This window comes from Pan troglodytes, chromosome 15 (genome assembly GCF_028858775.2).
Source record: "Pan troglodytes isolate AG18354 chromosome 15, NHGRI_mPanTro3-v2.0_pri, whole genome shotgun sequence".
In the NCBI taxonomy this organism is placed as follows: Eukaryota; Metazoa; Chordata; class Mammalia; order Primates; family Hominidae; genus Pan; species Pan troglodytes.
The window spans coordinates 87840932-87864382 of record NC_072413.2 but is presented as its reverse complement, the minus strand read 5'-3'; the positions used below and the strand labels follow the sequence as shown (position 1 = coordinate 87864382).

Sequence of the window (23451 nt, the reverse complement as noted above, 5' to 3'; positions counted from 1 at the left end):
TTCTCCAAAAATGGAACCAATAACCATCCAGCATTTTATTGGTGATTTTTTTATAGGAACTTCCAGAAAAAAAAAACAAAGACCAGGTCAGTAACAGCTATAGGGTGTTAAAAAAAATCAACCCAAAGGCATTTATAAAGTGAGCCAGGCATCGGGAACCGTGTTTTTACATAATTACCTCGTTTCAAGTAAGTTCTCTTTCGATTCTTCATCCTCCAACCAGTCTTTCCGTCTTCGTGCGTCATGATTATAGCACTTTTTGGTCTGTATCTGTTTGCCACTTGACTGGGAGTGCCCAAAGGGCAGAGCTGTGAAATGCGTCTTTGAATCCAGATGAGCAAGGCAATGCCTGGCCCTTAGTTGATTTTTATTATTTGTGGTTGAGTTTAACAAGCCTATAAGTAAATACCATTATCTTCTTTTTCTCTGTAAGAAAGATAACACTCAGAGGATTGGAAAACTTGAGTGCAGCCCATAGTTAGGAAGTGGCAGAGTTTGAGATTCAAAGCCAGGTCTATATTTTCTGCTTCAGTTCAGATGCACCCAGGAGAACTCTAGGAGAGAACTGTGTTGGGAGCCCCAAGTAGTATCCTTGTAGTTCTCAGCTAGGAGAAATTACTTAGGAGGCATTTCTGTCTTTGCCCAGAATGAATCACTGTAGTTTAAGAGACTGCCAAAAGGAAACAGTCTGTTGATTGGATAAAAGGGTCTTGAAAATAAGCTGGCTTTTGCAAACCATATATCTGATAAAGGTTAATATCTAAAATTGATAAAGGACTCATACAACTCAATAGTAGAAAAACAGATAGCCCAAATTAAAAATGGGCAAAGGTCCTAAATAGACATTTCTCCAAAGAAGACATAAAAATGACCAACAGGTATATGAAAAGGTGCCCAGTATTATTAATCATCAGGGAAATGCAAATCAAAATCACTGTGAGATGCTACCTCACACCTGTTAGGATGGCTATTATCAAAAAGTTAAAAGATAACCAATATTGGCAAAGGTGTAGAGGAGGGAACTCTTATAGACCGTTGGGAATGTACATTGGTGCAGCCATTATGGAAATCAGTATGGAGAGTTCTAAAGAAATTCAAAATACGGCATGGTGACTCATGCCTGTAATCCCAGCACTATGGGAGGCCAAGGTGGGCGGATTGCTTGAGCTCAGGAGTTCGAGACCAGCCTGAGTAACATGGTGAAACTCTGTCTCTACAAAAAAATACAAAAATTAGGTAGGTGTGGTGGCATGCGCCTGTAGTCCCAGTTATTTGGGGGACTAAGCCAGGATAATCACCAAAACCTGGGAGGCAGAGGGTGCAGTGAGCCAAGATTGCACCACTGCACTCCAGCTTTGATGACAAAGCAAGACTTTGTCTCAAAAAAAAAAAAAAAAAAAAAAAGAGAAATTAAAAATAGAACTACCATATGACTCAGGAATTCCTTTTCTGGGAATATACCCAAAGGAAATAAAATTCACCACTTTGTAAAGATATCTGCTGATAATTGCAGCATTATTCACAATAGCCAAGATATAGAAACAACCTAAGAGTTCATTGCTGGACAAATGGATAAAGAAACTGTAGTGTATATATGGGATGAGGTATTATTCAGCCTTAAAAGTGATCCTGACAGTTGTCACCACATGGATGAACCTGGCGGGCTTTATACTAGGTGACATAAACCACATACAGAAAGCCAAATATTGCATGATCTCACTTATATGTGGAATCTAAAAAACAAACAAAAACCCAGTCAAATATACAGAGAGAATAAAACAGTGGTTACCAGGGCTGTGGGGGCATGCCAGGAAATGGGGAGATACATGTCAGAGGATACAAAGTAGCAGATGTGTAGGAAGAACAAGCCTAGAGGCCTAAGGTACAACATGAGCACTACAGGTAATAAAATTGTGCTGTATTTGGGATTCATGTGAAATGAGTAGATTTTAGCTGTTTTTGCCACAAAAACAAAAAAAATGGATAACTGTGCAATAGTTAGTTGGGATATGTTAATTTGTTTTGCTATAGTAACCATTTTCCTATCGGTATGTATCCCATATCATCATGTTGTATATGTTAAATATACACAATACAATGTGTTCATGTATTGTTTGAAACAGAGTGTCACTCTGTTGCCCAGGCTGGAGTACAGAGGCACGATCATGGCTCACTGCAGCCTCAACTTCCCAGACTCAAGCAATCCTCCCACCTCAGCCTCCCGAGTAGGTGGGACTACAGGTGCACACCACCCTGCCCAGCTAATTTTTGTATTTTTTGTAGAGATGGGGTTTCGCCACGTTGCCCAGGCTGGTCTTGAAGTTCTGGGCTCAAGTGATTCTCCTGCCTCTGCCTCCCAAAGTGCTGGGATTACAGGCATGCCACCACACCTGGCCTAACATTTATTTAAAAAAAAAAAAAGCAGCTGTCCTATTCAGGCTACAAAAGAACTTTTGGTATTACCTGATGTTCTTCATTCTGTAAGTGGGACACTGAAATTTCCTCATGCCTAAAGTGCTAAGTAAGGGAAAGTCCTCTTTTTTCTTTCCCATTTTTCCAGGGATTCTGACCTGGGTGATGCAGAAATTGAACATGGTATTTAGATAGGAAGTTGGAGCTCAGTAAATGAGGAGATTGTGTATCAAACCCCCGACCAAGCTACTGAGACTTCCTGATCACTCTTAAGAGGCCCCAATGCAAGAGTCTAGGCCCTAAGCTAAAGTAGTGGTGGAAGAGCAGGTGCATTCAAATATTTCATGTCTAAGTCTACAGGATCGTGGTGACAGGATGCACGGTGGATGGACATGGAGAAGTTGAGGAGGCCTGGGAGCCTGAGTGAATGGTAGCTCCATTCAGTATGGCAGGGGACAGGGGAGGAGGAGCAGGTGTGGGGTTCACTATGGGGGCAATTTGGGCTGTGTATTCAAGTATTTAAGGCGTCTTTTGGACAATTAGGGAAGATATTTTATCAAGAAATGTGCATTGAGGTTAGATGGCTCCGTGAAAGAACAACCGTCTGGGGACATCTGGGAGACAGCTGGATCGTAGGCATGTATCTGATGATGTCCAGTTCATGGATTGCCGGTACTGAAAAGAGCCAACTGCTGCAGAGGACTTTCTTGGCTGTGTGCGGCTTTGTTGGGAATCTCTGCTGCTGTCTTTATAGCTTAGTATCCTGAAGGAGGAGGGGAGCAATGGGCAGCCTCTTGCTAGTGGATGTGGAGAGGAGCTACCACATTGCCCTGTATGTAGGATGCGGGCCCCTCTCTCTGCCCAGCTCTCCTATGGGCCATTACATGGAGCTTGCTTTTACTCATTAGGATTTGGCAATCTTAAATGCCTCTTAAAAAAATGTGTTTGTATCTGCTTTGAGATGTCATTTTTTTTTTTTTTGAGAGACAACCACAAATTCATGCTTATCTTCTCGGGGGAAACACCTCTACTAAAACCATAGTTTGGCTTTTTCCATATGGGTGTTGATACAGATGGTTGTAATGAGACCTCTCTAATTAAGCACTTGCTATCTGACTCTGAATCATTTTAAATGTGCTGGCACTCTTGCTCTCTCTCTCTCTTTTTGATTCAAAGAGTTGTCCTGAGATGTAACACATTTAGCTGTTATTATACTCTGTAAACTTTCCATTTTTTCATTTGTAGCTTATTCTCTTTTTTGTGCTAATCTGAGAGCATAATTAAGATGTCTGACTTCAGTTCTTTCCTTACAAATATTGCCTAACTCTTCTGTCTTTAATTATCCGAAATCATTCTTATGTAAACAAATAACAATTGCAGATTGTACTACCTACATTCTTTTGTTGTGAGGATGTAAGTACACCCTTGTTTGTTAAATTACAGTCTTTTAAAGAAATTGGATGTGACATATTTTGTCATTTTGTATGATGCCATAGAAAACAAAGGATCACTTCTGTATTTTTATTCTTGGTATCCCTTTTATTTAATATTCATTTTAAGAGCCAGTGTGGCAGGTGAAGTGAGGACAGGCTTTGGAGTCACACTGCCTTGAAAATCTCAGCCTCACCGCTTCCTAGTGGTGTGACTTTGGGTAAGTTGCTTAGGTGCCTCTCTGTGCCTAGGCTTCTTGGTGCATGAAATGAGAATGATGGTAATATTCACCTCACAGGATTATGGGCATTCAGTGACATAATGCAAGTTACATGCATAGCACAATGCCTGGCACATAGTAGGTACTCAATAAATGCTAACAATATATATTTTTATATAGTAGAGGAAGCTTTCTTAACCAATTCATCAGATTAAAGGAAGCTTCCAGACCCTATGCCGAGCAGTCCAGTGAATGCCCACGACGTGGTGAACTGTAACTGGCTTCTCTCTAGTATGCTCAGGCACTTCTACTCCAATTAGCTGACTTTATTTGCTGCCAAACCTGTTTATGTTATTTGTTGCTTGTGTTTGTTCCCAAGCCTATTTGTGCCAGTTGAACTTGTTATTGTAATTATGTAATTTAATTAAATATCAGGCAAACAGATGGAATGTAAAAGTACAAAAAGACAGCAGCTTTTTCCTGAAAATGAACTTTGAAGGCTATGGAAAGACTTAACAAAATATTACTCATTAAGGTACCTGTAGATTTGTAGAGACCGAAAGGAGAATGGTGGTTGCCAGGGGCTGGAGAGAAGGTAGGAATGTCGAGTTGGGGTTCAATGGGTACAGAGTTTCCATTTTCCAAGATGAGGAGAGTTCTGGATGGGGACAGGGGACAGGAGATGGGTGGGTTGCATGACGGTTGCACAGCAATGTGACTGGACTTAAAAATGGCTAAGGTGGTAAATGTTATATTATGTATATTTTAATACAGTTAAAGCTTTTAAAAATATGTCACATTAGCTGTGGATAAAATAGCTGTTAAAGATTGAGGTGTGCGAGGAATAAAACATCTAGAAAGAGTCCACATCAAGATTGTTTCCCAGTGGTCGTTAAGTTTTCATAATTTCAGGAAACCAAGATAGGAAACTTATTTTAAGTTTAAAATGAAACATTTAAGTTGTGTACGTGTCTTGGGCCAGGCTCCTGGGGAACAGACTCACAGATGGAGATTGAGGCCATTGGAACTTGTCCTCCTGTGTTGATCAGACCTTGGATGTGGGCTGCTCCCCAGGGGAGGGGGCATAACCTCGAACAAGGCGAACTTCTTTGGCTGAGCGTGAGTCTCAGGAGGTTCTTAGCTGAGAACAATCAGCAGGTAACACTCCAGCAGCTGGGGGATCTGAGTGGTACACTACAGCATCCACAACAGTGTGTCTCCATTTTGTGTGTGGTTTTCCCTTTATAACAGACTTTTAAAGATTAACTGATTAACTTCTGGTCCAGATTGCTTCAAATAAGAGTATCTTCACTGCTTATGCATAATCTTCTGAAGGTCTCATTGTATTTGATCTTCTTTGCATATGACAGTTGTCCCATCTATGATACAACAAGACTGCGTTCTCCTGAATCCTGTAAACTTAATCGCAGCAAATAAACGTGTGATGTGTTGGAAGCACAACTGATGTTAGGGCCTCTGTCCACTCCTAAGTATTTTCCAGTATTTATTTTGAGATTCATGGAACCAACTTCAGGTTTTCTTTTTAAATTTCCAAAGACTCTTTTGGCATTCGATGGTATCCTTTGGCAAACTCTCCACTTTTGTACTAGAGATCATCTTCCTTTCGTGCCCTATGACCTGTAGGTCTCTCTCTGCATGTTCTTTGGTGACTCCTCCGTCTGCTGCAAATAACTGCCATCCCTCTTCCTTTTACTTTAGCCTTTTGCCTTAGACCCGCGTCTCTTTATGATGATCCCAAAGCTCCTGACTTGAATGATGGCCAATCTCCAGGATGTCTAAATTTCATTTTGGAATATAGTCTTCCAATTCTTAAAACAGGAGCCCTGTTTATATGGTTGTTTTGTTTATTGTTAGATCCAAATTTGCTTTTCGTCTCTCTCAGCTTGCTTTGCCCCAAATTGTCAATGCTAAAGTGGAAGTCTGAATCCCTTTGCCAGTGTGACCATAAATATAGCACAAAGATCCTATGATTACCCTATAGTGTCTGTTTTCCTTGAGCATTTTAGCATGTGCTGACCTTTTAGCAGGAATACTATTCAGCCTCATTTATGCTTAGCCCTTCATTTAGCCAAGTTTTGTTGTTTCCTTGGTTTCAAATTTTATCTCTTTATGTGAACTGGGAGCTGAAGCCCTTCATTTGACTTGTGATCTTATACATTCTGGAAGCTCATACATGTAATCGTGGAACAAATAAAGCAGCTGGAGGAAATCTTTTCTGAACAAAACCCAAGTGGGGCATTTGGGTGCAAGCCAAGATTTCAGCAGCTACAGAGGGAGATGTACAAAGGCTGCCTATATTACAAAGCCAACAAATCACTTCTGGCCAAATAGGAATGTCCTATAGGTAATGGCTGGATAGAGGGTAAGGGACCTTTACACATTTAATTACCTGACTACAAAATAAAGTGTTTACTGTAACCTTCCAAGGGCTCTCTAGTAAGTTAATTCCTATAATATAACTAAAGGTAGATGAACACTGTTGGCTCAGTGGATGAGCAACAAATTGGAATTCTGAGTCTGTTCAGCCTGGGCCTAGGCCTCCCACTAAATTGATGTGTGGTCCTAGGCAAGATACTGAGTGTTTAACTTCCTAGGGCTCAGTTTCTCCTTCCAAAATTAGGAATTATAATACAGATTTAGCTTACTAAATCCCAAGAAGCCACTAACCAACTAACTAATAATAAATGAGGCCGTGTAGCGTGAAATCCTCTATTAACTTCCTCTTTTCCCTTTTTAGAGGTGAAAGTTAAATGTCCTACGGTGATCAAATAATTAAGTAAAATTTCACTGGATATTTTGACAAGATTGGTTATTGATTCATTAATTCATACACACACACATACCTACATATCTGGACTTACACATACAAAAGCAAGGGCTTAGAATGGAGGTAGGTTTAAAACAAATGTAAAGGAGTTTCCCAAGTTTTTAATCATCTATTAGTTCATCCAGGCAATGTTAACAATTATGCAGAGCAGCACCTCTCAAACTTTATGTGCATGAGAATCACCTGGAAGGCCTTTAAAATGTCCCTCCTGGGCTCCATCCTCAGAGTTTCTGATTTGGTAGATATTGTGGTAGGGCCTAAAATTAGCATCTAACAAGCTCCCATATGATATTACTGGTGTGCAGACCACACTTTGGGTCGCACAGTCTAGAAACATTCGGAATGCCAAGGTAAGGAAGACACATGGTGTCTGTAAGGCAGGTAGGATTAATATTAATACTCCATTGTGTGCTAATATTAATTATACTGTATCACAGTGTGTGTGTGTGCACAGGACCATGTGTTCTAAAATCATTTCAGAGAACATAGTATGTGCAGAGGCTTAGAGAATTGAAACCACATGACACATTCAGGAATGTGAAGTTTGCATCCTGCAGCAGAGAGCATGTGGCTGGCCGGGAGGCAGGGGGTAGTCTAGTAGGGGTGGGGGGAGGAGAGGAACATGTGGCAGAAGAGATGCCAAGATCTAGGTAGAGCTCTGATGGTAATTAGGGGGCTTGTGTACTCCAAGAGATTGGATTGCTGTCCTAACCTGAGAACAAGAGAAATGGAACAAAGAAAATAAAAGATTCACTAGAGTTCTCAAGGTGGTAGAATTAATGATAGCGTAGAATTTATCTAAATATAATCTAGTTAACCCATTAATCCTGCTGAAATTACACTTCAGTTGAAAGTCAATCTCTTGGGTATCTGGTTTCTTCATTTCTGGTCATTTTTGTGCACCATATGATGACTTATGTGTTCTTAAATATGATCTGTTTTCCATTATTTTCTAGGTTCTTTTTCTATCCAATGAATAGTCAGCCAGTAATCCTTGTCCCAAATTGATTATAATAATGAACAGGTGGAATACCAAGATATTAGCAATAAGAGTATCTTACCAAAAAACAAAACAGATTTCCTTGTTACAAAAGCAATGCATACTTATTACGGAAACTACAAACAAGCAAAGAAACCTCCCACAATCCCACTCACATTTAGAAAACCACTGCAAAACCCCCTAGACACTAACTTTTTAGATTCTTTTCCATGTAGATGTGCATTCTTCCCTACCAAAATAGATTACACCATCTACGTTTTGAAAACCAGCACAGTTCATTTACACAATCTGCCAATTGTTGGACATTTGTACTCTTCCAATCTAATTCCCATTGTTTCACATTTAGTCTGTTCCAAGTAATTTCCCATGGCTGATGCCTAAACTGAAAGTGAAGGGACAGGAGTCAGCCAGGCAAAGATGGTGGAGTGGAGGGATACACATTCTAGGTTGAAGTACTGTCTGGGCACAGACCTAGAGGTGAAGCAACCATAACATTTGTGAGAACCGAAGGATGTACAGTAAAGCTGGACCATGAAGGGTGAAGGGTAATGGGAGTGGAGGTTCACAAGATTAAAACATTGGAACTAATAGCCTACAGTTGGATATCCAGGGGACTAATTGGCCAAAATTTATTTAGGGAAAAAGTAGAGGGAAAAAAAGACAAAAAGAGAAAAAATCTGCAGCCTATCACTGAACGTTATTCCTTTTCAACCAGAATGCTTTATTTTCATTTTTATTTATTTATATTTTCTTGAGACGGAGTCTCGCTGTGTCACCCAGGCTGGAGTGCAATGGTGCCATCTCGACTCATAGCAACCCCCACCAACCCCCACCTCTCGGGTTCAAGTGGTCCTCCTGCCTCAGCCTCCTGAGTAGTTGGGACTACAGGTGCTTGCCACCACGCCTGGATAACTTTTGTATTTTTAGTAGAAACGGGGTTTCACCATGTTGGCCAGGCTGGTCTCGAACTCCTGACCTCAAGTGATCCACCCGCCTTGGCCTCCCAAAGTGCTGGGATTACAGGCGTGAGCCACTGTGCCCGGACTCAACCAGATTGTTTTAACACAGTGTTGCTTTCACCAACTTGATTAGGACTAAGTTGGTTTTGGCAAATGGCTTTCAACCAAATGATCTATACCCAAATTAAGAGGATTTGGGGGCTTACTGGATCCAGTGCTGTGCTGGAGCTGACCTATGCAGGCTCTCAAGACATTTCTGCCCATCTTTTCAGTAATGTCACCTTCATAGCTTGAAATCAGCAAATGCTACAAATCAGGGATTTTTTTTCATTCAAGCCAGTTCTGCAGCACACCACTAGATGTAGCTGAGTGAGAGGGAAGAAGTCCAAAATAAATGTCCTGGGTTTTGGCTTGGGAATTGAACACTGAAGTCATATATCGGTACCAAACATCATAAACTTTGGAGTCAGAGGACCAAGATTTGAATCCTAACTGCCACTTTTCTGCCATTTCAAGCAGAGTAATTCTTTAAGCCTCAGTTTCCTTATATGTGAAATGGAGTCACTAATATTTAACTTACAGGATAATGATATAAATTAATCCTTGAGAGAGCTATTATGATTATTACTGCAATAAAAGGAGAAGCATGAGGGCATTCAGTTGATATTTTAATATGTAAAGTTTGAGTTACTTTGGGGAGCTTAGGTAGAGAATCCTGAAATAACAACAATAGCTAACATTATTGATTGTTAACTACATGCTTTACATACATTATTTTGTTTAATCTTCCAAAGAACTGTATAGGTAGGTATTAGTGATATGATTGCTCTCATTCTGAACCTGAGAAGACTGAGTTTTAAGTTAAGTATCTTTCTCAAGGCCAGACAGCTGGTAAATGCAGAGACAATTTGGAGGGCAAGTCTGTCTGAATTCAGAGTCTGCATTCTTTTTTTTTTTTTTTTCTTTCTTTCTTTTTTTTTTTTTTTTTGTGAGACAGAGTTTCTCTCTTGTTTCCCAGGCTGGAGTGTAATGGTGCAATCTCAGCCCACTGCAACCTCCACCTCCCAGGTTCAAGCGATTCTCCTGTCTCAGCCTCCTGAGTAGCTGGAATTACAGGCATGTGCCACCATGCCTGGCTAATTTTGTATTTTTAGTAGAGATGGGGTTTCCCCATGTTGGTCAGGCTGGTCTTGAACTCCTGACCTCAGGTGATCCGCCCGCCTCTGCCTCCCAAAGTGCTGGGATTACAGGCATGACCCACCGCACCCAGTCTAGAGTCTGTATTCTTAACCAGTGTGCATATGGGCCTCCACTCAGCAGAGACATCTGAGCTACATGGTGTCAGTTTGTGAATGTTCTCAGTGGTTCAAGTCTTAGGTTTGAATGAGGTAACACTGGAGGAATCTATAGAATCAGAAAAGCAGAAGGCAAGGATGCAACTCTGGGCAACACTGAATTTGAAGGTGAGGTAAGAATTTAGAGAAAGAGGGGATGATTAGCAGTTTTGGATGCCATCAGGAGATCAAAAAGGGTAAGAATTTAAAAAGGTTATTTGGATTTGGCAATATGAAAAGGATTGATAATTTTAACAAAAGCAGCTTGGGCAAGATAAGGAAGGCAAAGGCCAGATTGCTTTGGGTTGAGAAGTCAATTGGTAATGATGAAGTGGAGAAAACTGGTATAAATTCCTTTTGAAGAATGAGGTGCTAAATAAGCTATTTGGAATCCAGGGAGATATTTAAGACATAGATATATCGGGCAGAAATAGTAGAAGTGAAGGAATGTGATTGAAGAAAGCAAGACCCTTCCTTAGGAGATAGGAGAGATGGGATCCAAAGCCTGGTAGAAGAATTATGACTGGATTGACGTCAGGATTGGGCTTTTTAGGTTGGGTGTGATAGAAGATCAAGGAGGCAGAGAACTAAAGACAGTCATCAGTATGACCAAAGTCATGGCATCGTAGGCTGCAGACTAGGAAGAGAATAAGTAAGATCAGGAGGCCATTCATAGACTTAGAGAATGTAGAGGGGCCAAGGTCCTGGGAGTCTCAGAGATGCTGAAGAGAAGTTGGGAGTAAATGAAGAATTGAGTTGTGAGTAGAGGGAGTTGTGCACAGTATTCTTGATATTGATCAATTCATGTACAGAGAAGCCTGGGTAGCTGATGATATCCCTGGCCCTGCCATCAGAGATCAACTGTTGAAGCAGAGTGAAGGTGAATTCATCAGAATTGAAGAGCTGAAGGGACTAAGCTCTTTGCACTGGTATCCTTTTGAGTTCCCAAATAGTAAGACTACATCTTTTTAATAATACTTTGTTAATAATCCAATTGTTATGTCTAAAGAGGTCCTTCCCCATTATGATGGAAACATTCTTCATGGTTAGTGACGTTCTTTCATTGGTGTCCAAGAAATCTGATAGAATCTTCAACTTTTTCTTAGTATGTTCATCCTGAGACTGGTAGAGGAAGTGTCCTGGGTTCATTTCTTCTTCCAGAGGATGTACAGCTTACGCTTTCAGAAGCATAATACTAATAATACTAATAGCTGTCATTTGTTAAGCACTTACTACATGCCAGCCACTGTGCTAAGCACTTTATGTGGATTATCTCTTTATACACTTATAACTCCGCAAGATAGGTGCACTTTCTGTGTCTATTTTATGGATGAGGACTCTGAAGATTAGAGAGGTTAAGTCCCTTGCCCAAGGTCACTCAGCTTGTAAATGATGGAGCCAATATTCAAATCCGGGCAATTTGCATCTAGAACTTGAGATACTAACTCTGTAAAACTGTCTGTCGATGCTGGGGAGACCTAAGTCAGCCTCATTTTGGAGGTTAGTGTATTCCTGTTTGTGAAGGAAGAGGAAAGCAGCCACCCTGGGGCCCCTGTCCAGAGACACACCACTCGACCCAGGACTTCCGACTGCACATCCGTCTCCCCGTTGTCCATCTTCAGCCTGCTTCTCCCTAAAGCACAGAATCACAGTGTCCTTTGGGCATTCCATCACCCCATACAGTACTGCTCACCTCAGACAGTGCCCTTCACTGCCAGGGGCAGCATGAGATGTCTTCCCAAAGCCCCGCAGAAGTTAATCCTCTGGGCACTCCTTACAAGAGAGCTGAAGAATGGCATGAGAGCCGTTTCATTCCACTATTGACTCTTGGAAATACCAGAGGGTTGTTTCACATAGACACGTCACTGTGATGGCGCTTGGCTGTTCAAAGTGCAAGGAGGTTGCTGTGCTGACGTCGAAATCTTAGTTTGAAACCTTATTTCAAGAATGCTCAGAAAAGTAATATAAGAAGTATGCAAGGAGAAGAAAGCATTTCTTTTATAATGATAAAATGAGTAACTTAATTTTAAGACCTCCTTGAAAATCATATTAATTTGTTTCTAAATTAATTTGCTATTTGCTGAAAGCTACTTTCAGAAAATGATACCTTGTCCTGTGGTATGCCTAACTCTAACTTTTATATTTAAGTGATCCGTTTACTTGGATGAACTCATGATGCATATTCAGAAAGTACCGATGGAAGAGAAATGGATGAGCACATATTTTAAAAACTGTAATACGTTAGGTATTTCTTTAGCTTATGTTTATTAACCAAATGAAGACTTTTTAACCCCTATTTGCAAGAGTAAAATATTTCACTTCATCATGCAAAATGTAAAACAACACAACAGATTTTTTTATTTTTAATGTTAGATATATTCCTAAACAATATCAATTTATACCAAATACCTAATCCTTATAACCCTGCCCCCTCCCCTCACTGCCTCCTCCAACACACCCACGGTGCTAGATACAGAGCTGGAAGTGCCCCTGGCAGTCTACCTCATAGTGTTCCAGAAACAACACCAAGGAGGGTTTACCTTACTCCTGATCATGGGGCCTGAGGCCAGAGGGCTGATACCCAAAGCCAAGTCCCAGAAGGAATTACAAAAATGAGGCCAGGAAATTAAGTTCCAACCAGGACTTTGTTAAGGCCTAGGTGTTAACACCCAGGGACTGAGCCAAAACCAGGTATCGGGTGTGGGGATGTGGCTGGGAGGAAGTGACTGGGAAGGCTGAGAGTGAGGAAGGTTGGGGGAAGTGTTAGCCATGCAGAAGTTGCTTAGCTTGGATTTCAGACATAGGGCCAGTGCCCCAGGCAGCATTGTCACAGGCGTCTAAGCTGGGTGGTGATGGCCTTCCTTATATTCATTCATCCACCCAGCAGTTCTCTGTATGTGATCCAGGGCCACCAGGGGTCTGTGAGGTCAAAACTGTTTTCACAATATTAAGGCACCATTGACATTTGCATTGATGGTGCAAAAGCAATGGTAGGTAAAATTGTATGAATTATTTCATTCAATTTTAGCATGAAGACAGTAGTGAAAACCATAGTCGTAATCATTGTATTCATCACCCCCTTGTCCTCACAGTTTAAAACAATTGTCAGTCTCACTTAAGAATATTTCAAAGGAAATATTAAAAAGTATTAATTTTATTGTCTCAATCCCCAAATGCACATCTTTTTAATATTCTGGGAAGTATCCATACAGCATTTCTGTTATATGCAGAAGCACAAAAGATTGTCTCCAGGAAAAGGATTTCATGATTGTTTAAGTTGAAATCAGAAGTGGCCACTGTTTTACTGGTACACCATTTTTATTTGAAAGAGTGACTGACAGACAAACTACTGTTATTCAGCCTTTAGTATTTGGTCGACATTTTCTCAAAACTGAATGGAGTGAGCCTGTCATTTCAAGGAAAACAACTGACAGTATTTGTTGCCAATGATAAAATTCAAGCTTTCAAGTGAAATTTAGAATTTGAGAAACTTGTATTCACCACTGTGAGCTTGACAGTTTCTCAATACATGAAGGCTTTTCTGATGAGTTCAGTGGTGATATTAAATATGGTTTTTATAGTGTATAATGAAATGTGCTAACGTTTAGAAGATCCGTTTAAGTCAGTGAATAAACATTTTTTGATGACCAGTGTAAGATGTTACAAAATCATGAATTTTGCTTGGATAAAAGATCCATTGCAAGTATAAGATGCCCCAATATATGTTAACGTAATAAAGTATGAAAAGTTAATTGATATGTTTTCAAATTCTACACTGCAGCTAGTCTTTAAGAAAATACCACTTACTGAGTTACAGTGTAGCACAAGAGTATCTACAGTCATCTGAAAAGACTATGAAAATACTCCTCCCCTTTTTAACTATGAATCTATGTGAGGCCATATTTTTCTTTATATACTACAGCCGTATCTCTACAAAGGAAATTCGGAAGCAGGAGAGAATCTAGCTATAATTTATTAGGGAATACACATAAAAGACTTACAAAAATGTAAAATCATGATATTCTTCTTACTTTTCTTTTGCAAAATGAATTTTCTTAAAAATATGTTTATGTTAAAATACAAATAACTTATTTTAAAATGAATTAATATTTTAAATTTTTCTCAGTTTTAATATTCATTTCTAGTATAGTAAATATTGTTGATATAACCTACATGAACAGAAGTTTCTAGAGTTCTCAATTTTTAAGAGTATAAGGGAATCCTGAAGCCAAAAAGTTTGAGAACCACCGTTCTGGTACATAGAGAATATTATATAGTGGGCTTGGGCTGGTGTAGAGATAGCATTGTGTACTAGACAGGAGTGGACCTTGACCATGGAGCTAAGTCATCTACAGCTAAATAGATACGTCCCATAAAGTGTGGTAAGTGCTGTGATAGGAAAAGCGCAGGGTGATATGGGAGCACCTCACCCTGTTTAGAAACTTCCAGGACGAATTAATGTCTCTCTGCTGATTCTTAAAGGATGAATAAGAGTTATCCAAGCAATAACAGAGTGATTCCTCTGGGTATATGGAAAATCATGTGCAGAGGGCCCCATGGAAGAGATCATGGCTCCACTGCAGAAATAAGAGGAGTGTAGCTTGAGCACAGGGTAAAGGGGGATGGTGTGACAGAAGCTGAACTAGAGGACAGCAGCCACATCACGAAGGGCTGTGTGAGTTCAGGAGGCAGGACCTCCTCTGAGGGGAACTGGAAGATACTGGGGCGTTTTAAGACACAAGAGGGACATTATATTATATCATATCATATCATATCATATCATATTAATTTATTTTTTGAGACAGTGGGTCACTCTGTTGCCCAGGCTAGAGTGCAGTGGCACGATCTCGGCTCACTGCAGCCTCCGCCTCCCGGGTTCAAGTGATTCTTCCACCTCAGCCTCCTGAGTAGCTGGGATTCCATGCTTGGGCTAATGTTTGCATTTTTAGTAGAGAAGAGGTTTCAGCCTGTCGGCTAGGCTGGTCTCAAACTCCTGAACTCAGGTGATCCACCTGCCTCGGCCTCCCAAAGTGCTGGGATTACAGGCGTGAGCCACCACGCCCCGCCCAGATTACATTTTAGACAGATCCCTCTGGCCATAGGGAATGGATGTCTAGAGGCAGGGGAGACCCACTAGGGGTCATTGTGGCAATCAGAGAGCTGATGGAACCTGGACTAGGATATGGCTGAAGTGTTGGAGAGACATGCATACACTTCAGAGAGAGGTGTGTGGAGAAGTTTACAGAACTAGGTAAATGGTTGGGTGTGGCTAGAGGGAAGGATAGGTAGGCATCAAGACTGAATCTAGGTTTCAGGTTCAGCACCTGGGAGTCATGATACTGTTCACCAGCAGAGGGAACACAGGCGGTGCAGGTTTAGAGAGAAGGAGGAGGAATCTGACTTGAGTTCCTGTAGGGTACCTAGGAGGAGCTGCCCGGTCAGCACTCCGATGCGTTGTTCTGAAGCTCAGAAAGAGCATCTGGACTAGAGGCACAGAGGAGAGAGCCGTCAACACACAAACTGTAACTGAAGCCATGGGCTGAGTGAGAACCCTCAGAGGGTTGGAATAAGAAGAGAAGACTGCCTAAGAGACAACCCTGGGGGTACCGACATCTAAGGGATAATTAAAGAAAGGAGAGTGTGCAACTGTCCCTGAAAAACAGTAAACAGTGCCCAGAGAAGTAACAGAATCCAGACTATGTGAGCACTGAGGCAAGGGGAATAGAGTCAAGAAGAAAGGAGGGGGCGGGGTCAGCAGTGACAAGTACTGCCAAGAAGTACAAGGAGGATTAAGAGGGTCTTTTTGACTTAGTAACCAGGAGGTAGTTGTTGAGTCATTGACTGCTTCCAGAACAATATCAGTAGAATGGCACGCTCCAGTAGGTTAAAGAGCGAGGGAGAGAGGATAGCAGACTGGGGGTGCGGCGGGGAAGAAGAGAGTAGTTGAGGGGGAGGGGAGATGAAGGCAGTAGGGGAGAGAGAAAGGATGGGGAGAGAGGGAGGTTGAGATTACTTTCACTCAATGGGAAGGAGGCAGTAGAGAGAGAAAGCTGAAGACATAAGAGAGAAGGGGAAATTGTTTGAATGGGGTGTTCCAGAAGAGTCAGGCGGTGAAAGGATTGGGGAAAATATGGAGAGAAGCCATGTCTCCAACGAAAAACCAAGTTCCAATCAAGGCATGAGGTGAAATGAGCATTAGCTGAGACAGATGAGGATGTATGATAGTTTAACTAGCAAATGGAAATTCCATGGTACTCAGTGGAAAGGTTCAGGAGGAGGAAAGTAGTAGGAATTTAGATTAAAGGAGAAAAAGCACAAGGCAGTGTGAGGAAGAAGACACGGGAGACTGGAAGGCCAGAGGGGCTCCCCAGAGTGCCCAAGCATGGCAGTTTTGTGAGGAGACAGGTGTGTACGGGGAGCTGTAGCTTATTTTAGATATTGGTAACTTAATTACAGCAGTCTCATCTTTTTACACAATGATGCATTTTATCACAACCTAAAATTTATTCTCAACAATAATATTCTTTTTAACCAAAACATCATTTTCTGACCAATTCAAATTATTCTTATGTGTTTCTGTTGTTTACTTTTATGTTCACCAGGTTAAATCTTCAGTTACGCCACTGCCATTAAGAGATCCCTATGTAGAAAAATCTATTCATTATGAACACATTTATTGCTTCATTGAATTGCCTATTTAAAATGCAGAGAACCACAAATTAAATGTAGTGCTTTTCCATTTTGAAAAAAAGCAGATGAATGGGTACTATTTTCTTGAATACATCATGTTTGTCTTACATAATTAACATTCCAGATTCATAAGCCGACAGATGCCAATCCTTGCTTATTTTGATATTTGTTCCTCAATGGTCATTACTGAAAGAGATGCCTCCTAAGACTTGAACATGCTGTGTTCTGCATCAGAGGAAATGATAAGGCAAATGTAATGGAGATTATTGCTTTTGGGGGATAGTTAAGTGATGTCCAAAATCTATTTCTCTAAGGTTAATTATGCAAAGTACAAAACAATTTCTTCATTGCAATTGTAAAATAAAGTATCTCAAGTATCTTCAGTATAAGCCTACTCTATAAAATACTTCTAGATTCCAAGTTTATAGCCCTCTACTAAATATTTATTGTATTTAAGACATGGGTGTTTGTTCTAGAAACATGCTTTAATGTCATATTGCAGTTTTTCTAGATTTCTCATATTGAGAAACTTGAATATACTTGTGTTGAATATGTGTAAGCGTAGACTACAGTATAGTACAAGGGCACTTTTAAGTGGCAAATCTATGGGGAATGCCTAGTGGATCTCATCTGGAGGTCAGACTTGATTTTGTTGCCTTTTGACTCAACCAGGCCATTTGAGCTGTGATAGGGTTTGGGTCTGCCCAAATCTCATATCCCACCCAAATCTCATATCCAATTGTAATCCCCAGTGTTGGAGATGGGGCCTGGTAGGAGGTGATGGTTCATGGGGGCGGTTTCTAATGGTTTAGCACCATCCCCCCTTGGTACTATATAGTGAATGAGTTCTCACAAGATCTGGTTGTTAAAGAATATGAAGCACCTCCCCACTTCCTCTCTCTTCCCCCTGCTCCAGCCATGCGAAGTTCTGGCTCCCCCTTTGCATTCCACCATGATTGTAAGTTTCCTGAGGCCTCCCTAGAAGCAGAAGCCACCATGCTTCTTGTATAGGCTGTGGAACTGTAAGCCAATTAAACCTATTTTCTTTATAAATCACCCAGTCTCAGGTATTTCTTTATAGCAGTGTGAGAATTGACTAATACAAGCTGCCTGCCAAACCACCTCACTTGTTTCCCTCTTGTTTTTATTCTTCCCAATCATGACCCCAAAGAGACCTCATGTTCCATTTCTTAACACATATAATGGATCCTCCTGTAAGTATCTGGGCTGTGGCAGACTAACAGAGAGACCTCCAACCTCATCACCAGCTAATGCCCCAGGCTCACAGTCTGACCACTCTGTTAGAAAAAGAAGCCCCTCTCTCTGGTTGTCCCATCCCCATTCTACTTTGCTCTTTATTTGTTCTCACTCAGCCTCCACCCTTTTCCTCTCTCAAACTTGTGAAAGACGTTCCTGGAATCCCTTTTTCATAGTAAATACACCCACCTCCTTAACTGGATGGTAGAACATTGTACCTGTCTTCTTGCCTTAACTGAAATTTGACTCTTCCCTGAGAGCTTTTCCCAGTTGAGAGAATCCTGCTCCAGAAGCACAGTGCTGTTCGGAGTCCATTGTTTCCCACTCTGTTGTAGACCCTACTCTTTTGATCATCCTGCTATCTGACTGATTTGTCCTCTGTCCATAATACTGTCATCCACTAACCTCATAGTCACCTATGTCACATATAGCCTCCCCCAAAACTCAAAGCCCTGCCATCATCAAAACTACTCAGTCCTTTAGATTTTCATTTCTTTCACATCATCAACACATTTATCTGTGTTACTTTAGCCGCCTGCTTCCTTAGCTATACCCTGGATCATTACCAGGAAACACATCTTTGCTAAAATACCACATTGAAATAACTCTTTTTTATGAGTCAGGATCTCTGATATAATGTTGGGTAGTAGAAATTATAGTGGACATCCTTATGTGCTTTTAGCTTTTTTAAGGAAATACTTCTAGAGTCTCACCATTTAGTATGATGTTGCTGTAGGGTTTTGGTGGAAGCAAAATGCGTTTGTATTCCCAATCTGCTCAATTTTTCCACTATAAATAGCTGTTGGGTTTCTTTGAATATTTTTCTACATATGTGAAATGCTGTTATTGTTTTTCTCCCTTAATCTGATATTTGCAGCATTAAATATTTTCTCTCCTTCTGAAATTTCTTTTAGTTTAATGTTAGCACTTTCCCTTGTGTCTTCTGTGTTTTTTTGACTTTCCTTTCAGGGTTTTTTTGTTTTTTTTTTTTTCCTTTTTATCTCTCTGTAGTGCATATTGGGAGATTTCCACAGTTATACATTCCAGTTCATCAAATCTCTTTTCAGCTCTGTCAATCCTGCTAATTATATAATTTTTCATTCTAAGACTTTCAGTTGGTTCCTTTTCATTTCTACCTCTTTTTATTTCACAACTTTCTGATTTTACAATCTTGCTAGTAATCTCTATTATGACTGAGGATTTTTAAAGTCTTTATTCAGAGTGTTCTGTAGTACATATTTCCTCGGATATGAATCTTCTCATTCATTGAACTGCTTTTAATCATGGTGCATATCCTTTTGTAATTTTCTTTAATTAAGAGCTTAACTTCCCTACAGATTTGCCCTATAAAGGTTCTCTTTGGGAATTGTCTCAACCCCAGGCCTATGAATTCCTCAGCTCTGAAACAATTCATAAGTTAGGCATAGCTTGGGAATCCTACTGCAGGGAAGTGATTTCTATGCCCATGTGAAATGCAGACTCAGAGGCTAGTTATATATAGGTGTCTTATCTTCATCTCTAATCATAGGTAATTTGGGGCCTTGACCCTCACTGAAAAAAAAGAAACTGATATCACCCCCACAGCTCCCCGCCCCACCCCTAGATTTATGTGGAGTCATGCTCAGCATTCATATTCTTTTCCCTTTGCAGATGTAGAAACCTCAGACCCCATGTCTTTTCAGCACCTGCCCCTACCTCCAATCTCACAATGGCCATAGTCTTACCCGTCACTACCAGCATGGGTTTATTATCGTTTTTTATTCACAGAGACTTTTCTTTCTTGTTTTTAAAAATGGTTCTATCAGTCAGGGCCCCAGCAGAAAACAATATTATTCAGATACCTAAATTCAAGAGATTTGAATGAAGGGACTATTTACAGATATAAGGCCAGGAATAAAGCATACAACAAGGTCATTTGAGGTGCCCAGAGACTAAGAACAGCAGGCTCTAAAGGGCAAGGGAGGAAATGTTATTACAGGAGCCCAAGAGAGCTGGAGCTATTGAGAAGGGCCGCCTGGTAGAAGCTGTATCTGGAGGAAAGTAGCCATTACCAGAAGGAAGCAGGGAGGCTACAGGAAAGAAATATCCCATCCTCTCTTCTCCCACACTCCAGTTTCTTGGTGGAACTTCTGTTGGCCAAACCTAACTGGAAGGGAGCCCAGGTAATGTGACCCAGAAGGGCACAGGGCAAGGCAGAAAATTGATTGGATGGATATGCAAATAGAGAATAAATAGTATAAGGCTTATATGGTTTAAATAAATAGTGTATCTGTTATTTCTGTATGTTGCAGAGGCCTAAGGATTTTCAGCAAGTGTTTACTCTGCCATATTGACCAGAAGTCTAATAACCCCTCCTCTGGCCTCTTAGCAGCTGACTCTATCATTCAGGCACACCCCTCACCTGTGCAGATTCTCAGGCAAGTGTATCGCTCTGTTGCCCAGGCTGGAGTACAGTCGCACAGTCTTGGCTCACTGCAGCCTCCACTTCGTCCTGGGTTCAAGCAATTCTCCTGCCTCAGCCTCCCAAGTAGATGGGATTATAGACGTGCGCCATCACAGCCGCCTAATTTTTTTATTTTTAGTAGAGACGAGGTTTTACCATGTTGGCCAGGCTGGTCTCGAGCTCCTAGCCTCAAGTGATCTGCCCACCTCAGCCTCCCAAAGTGCTGGGATTACAGGTGTGAGCCACTGTGCCCAGCCATGTCTATATATTTAAACATTATAAATCAAGGTAAACTATTAAATAAAATCTGTTTTATCTTTCTACCCTGACAGATGTACATTAATAATGAGCTAGAAGGCAGAGGTTTTATTTGGGATTCATCAATTTCCTGGAGGTTCATGTGGAACATCTATGGCACAGGGGAGTACTGACGTCTGGTCCCTAGCCCTGCTCCCCATGGTGAAGAGCCTTACACACTGTGTGGACACACCACCCCCAACATCCATGCTTAATCCACATCCCCTTCAAACAACCACTCTGGGCAGACCCTCAGGAAGAGGCCTGCAAAGGTACTAAAAGCAGCCTCAGGGCTGTGTAGGAAGGAAATTCTAGGGTCCCAGGTACCTGGAATGTGGTCTAAAAGGTAACGGGTATGAGCTTTGGATGGACATATCTCCTGGTCCAATAGAGTCCTTGCTCCATGAAAGGACTCTAGAGCAAAAGATGAGACTGAGCCTAGTCCTCTAAAATGCAGGGCCCAGGGTAGGGTCGCCTCTGTCCTGAGTCTTATGCTGGGCCCCATTACACTTGATTTTCATCAAGACCTGTAGTCCCTTGACCATCTGTGTTTTCTCAGACTGTAAACCTCTTGTGGTACTCCCTTCTTTCCCTGTCTAGCCTGGAGCCTATAGCCCCTCATACTCCTAGCAATGCCCTCAACTTCCTAGCACCCTTGTTTATCCGTCACTCCTGCCTAGCAAAATCTTAGCCCTGGGCCAACCTGACTCTCCATCTTCTTGCTTTACACTTAGGTTGTTGAGTGTCTGCAATAAAAATATACAGGTTGGGCCAGGTGCAGTGGCTCACGCCTGTAATCCCAACACTTTGGGAGGCCAAGGCAGGTAGATCATCTGAGGTCAGGAGTTTGAGACCAGCCTGGCCAACATGGTGAAACCCTGTCTCTACTGAAAATACAAAAATTAGCTGGGCGTGGTGGTGGACACCTGTAATCCCAGCTACTCAGGAGGCTGAGGTGGGAGAATTGTTCGAACCCGGGAGGCGGAGGTTGCAGTGAACCGAGATCACTCCACTGCACTCCAGCCTCGGCAACAGAGTGAGACAACGTCTCAAACACACACACACACACACACACACACACACACACACACACACACATGTTGAGCATCCCTAATCTGAAATCCAAAATGCTCCAAAATCTGAAACTTTATGAGAGCTGATCTGACGCCACAAATGGAAAATTCCACACCTGACCTCATGTGACTGGTTGCAGTCAAAACTTTGTTTCATAAACCAAAATTGTTGAAAATATTATATAAAATTACCTTCAGGCTATACATATGTTTATAAAGTATCAGTGAATTTTGTCTTTACATTTGAGTGCCATCCCAAGATATCTCATTACGTATATGCAGATATTCCAAAATCTGAAAACAATCAGAAATCTGAAACTCTTCTGGTTCCAGGCATTTCAGATAAGGGACCACAGCCTGTATCAGCAGTGTAAACATGCTGGGCCTCTGCCTCCGGGCATCCTGCTGTGTTCTCTCAGGCAGCTCTTTCTGGTTTCCACAGAAGCACTTTCAAACCTTTGCCACTTTTCTCAGGCTCCTGCCCCATTTCCCCTGTCACTCTCAGCAAATGGCCTTGCCTCCTATATCTCCAAGAAAATAGAAGTCATCAAAGCATAATGTCTTTTACTTTCTGCTTCCCTCTGCAGTTACTATACACTGTTGGTAAGGATGAGGGTGATGGGGGATGATGGCTAACTTTCTTCAGCACTAACCACTGCCCGCTTCATCCTGGTCACAATGGCAGGGGTACTATTTCCTTTATCTCCCAGCCCCAGACAAATCCTTCCACCATAGCTTTGGATTCTGCCCTTTTCTACTTCCTCTGGTCCTAACTGCATCAATTATCTTCTCTGTCTGAAGCTCTGCATTAAGCTGCAGTCACTTCTCTACTTGTCATATCCAAATCTCTTTCAGTCCACTGTGATTTTATTTCTGCCCCAGTAACTCTGCTGAAACTGCCTTGAACCTCTTTGTTGCTACCTGTGGGTACTTCAGTCCTTGCAGTATTGGGCACTCTTGAGCCTACCTTCTAAGCATGCTCTTTGCCCTGAGATCCATGCACCTTCCTACTTTCCCGAACAGCTTTCCAAGTCTCCTTCCCACAAATGTCTTCCGCAGAGTTCTGCCGGAGGCGGCTTCCCTTCTAATTCCTTGCACTCCCAGTGCCTTGCCTGGAGAAGGGGCTCAGTCAGTATCAAATTACATATGCAGATCCAATTGCCGGTTGCAAATTCAAGCAGTAGACTCACAAATCTTTAGAAGTTTAAACAAAAATGTTTTTTGTTTTTTGTTTTTTGTTTTTTTGAGACGGAGTCTCACTCTGTTGCCCAGGCTGGAGTGCAGTGGTGCGATCTCGGCTCACTGCAACCTCCGCCTCCTGGGTTCAAGCGATTCACCTGCCTCAGCCTCCTGAGTAGCTGGGATTACAGGCACGCGCCACCATGCTTGGCTAATTTTTTGTATTTTTAGTAGAGACGGAGTTTCACCACGTCGGCCAGGATGGTCTCTATCTCCTGACCTCGTGGTCTCTATCTCCTGACCTCGTG

The 23451-nt window shown here is 41.6% G+C and overlaps 1 protein-coding gene across 5 annotated transcripts in view; it reads left to right on the top strand.

Annotated features, from left to right (window-relative positions):
* EFCAB11 (EF-hand calcium binding domain 11) overlaps positions 1-23451 on the top strand; it is a 156995-nt gene that overhangs the window by 95412 nt on the left and 38132 nt on the right. Inside the window, exon 6 of one of the 5 annotated variants that reach the window (XM_016926579.4) lies at positions 20927-21413. The exons of the other annotated variants lie outside the window; for them this stretch is intronic. Within the exon in view, the coding sequence (XP_016782068.1) occupies positions 20927-20948 (22 nt within the window). The 3' untranslated portion in view covers positions 20949-21413. Of the gene's footprint in view, positions 1-20926; positions 21414-23451 lie in introns of those variants that run through there. 5 annotated transcript variants of the gene reach the window in all.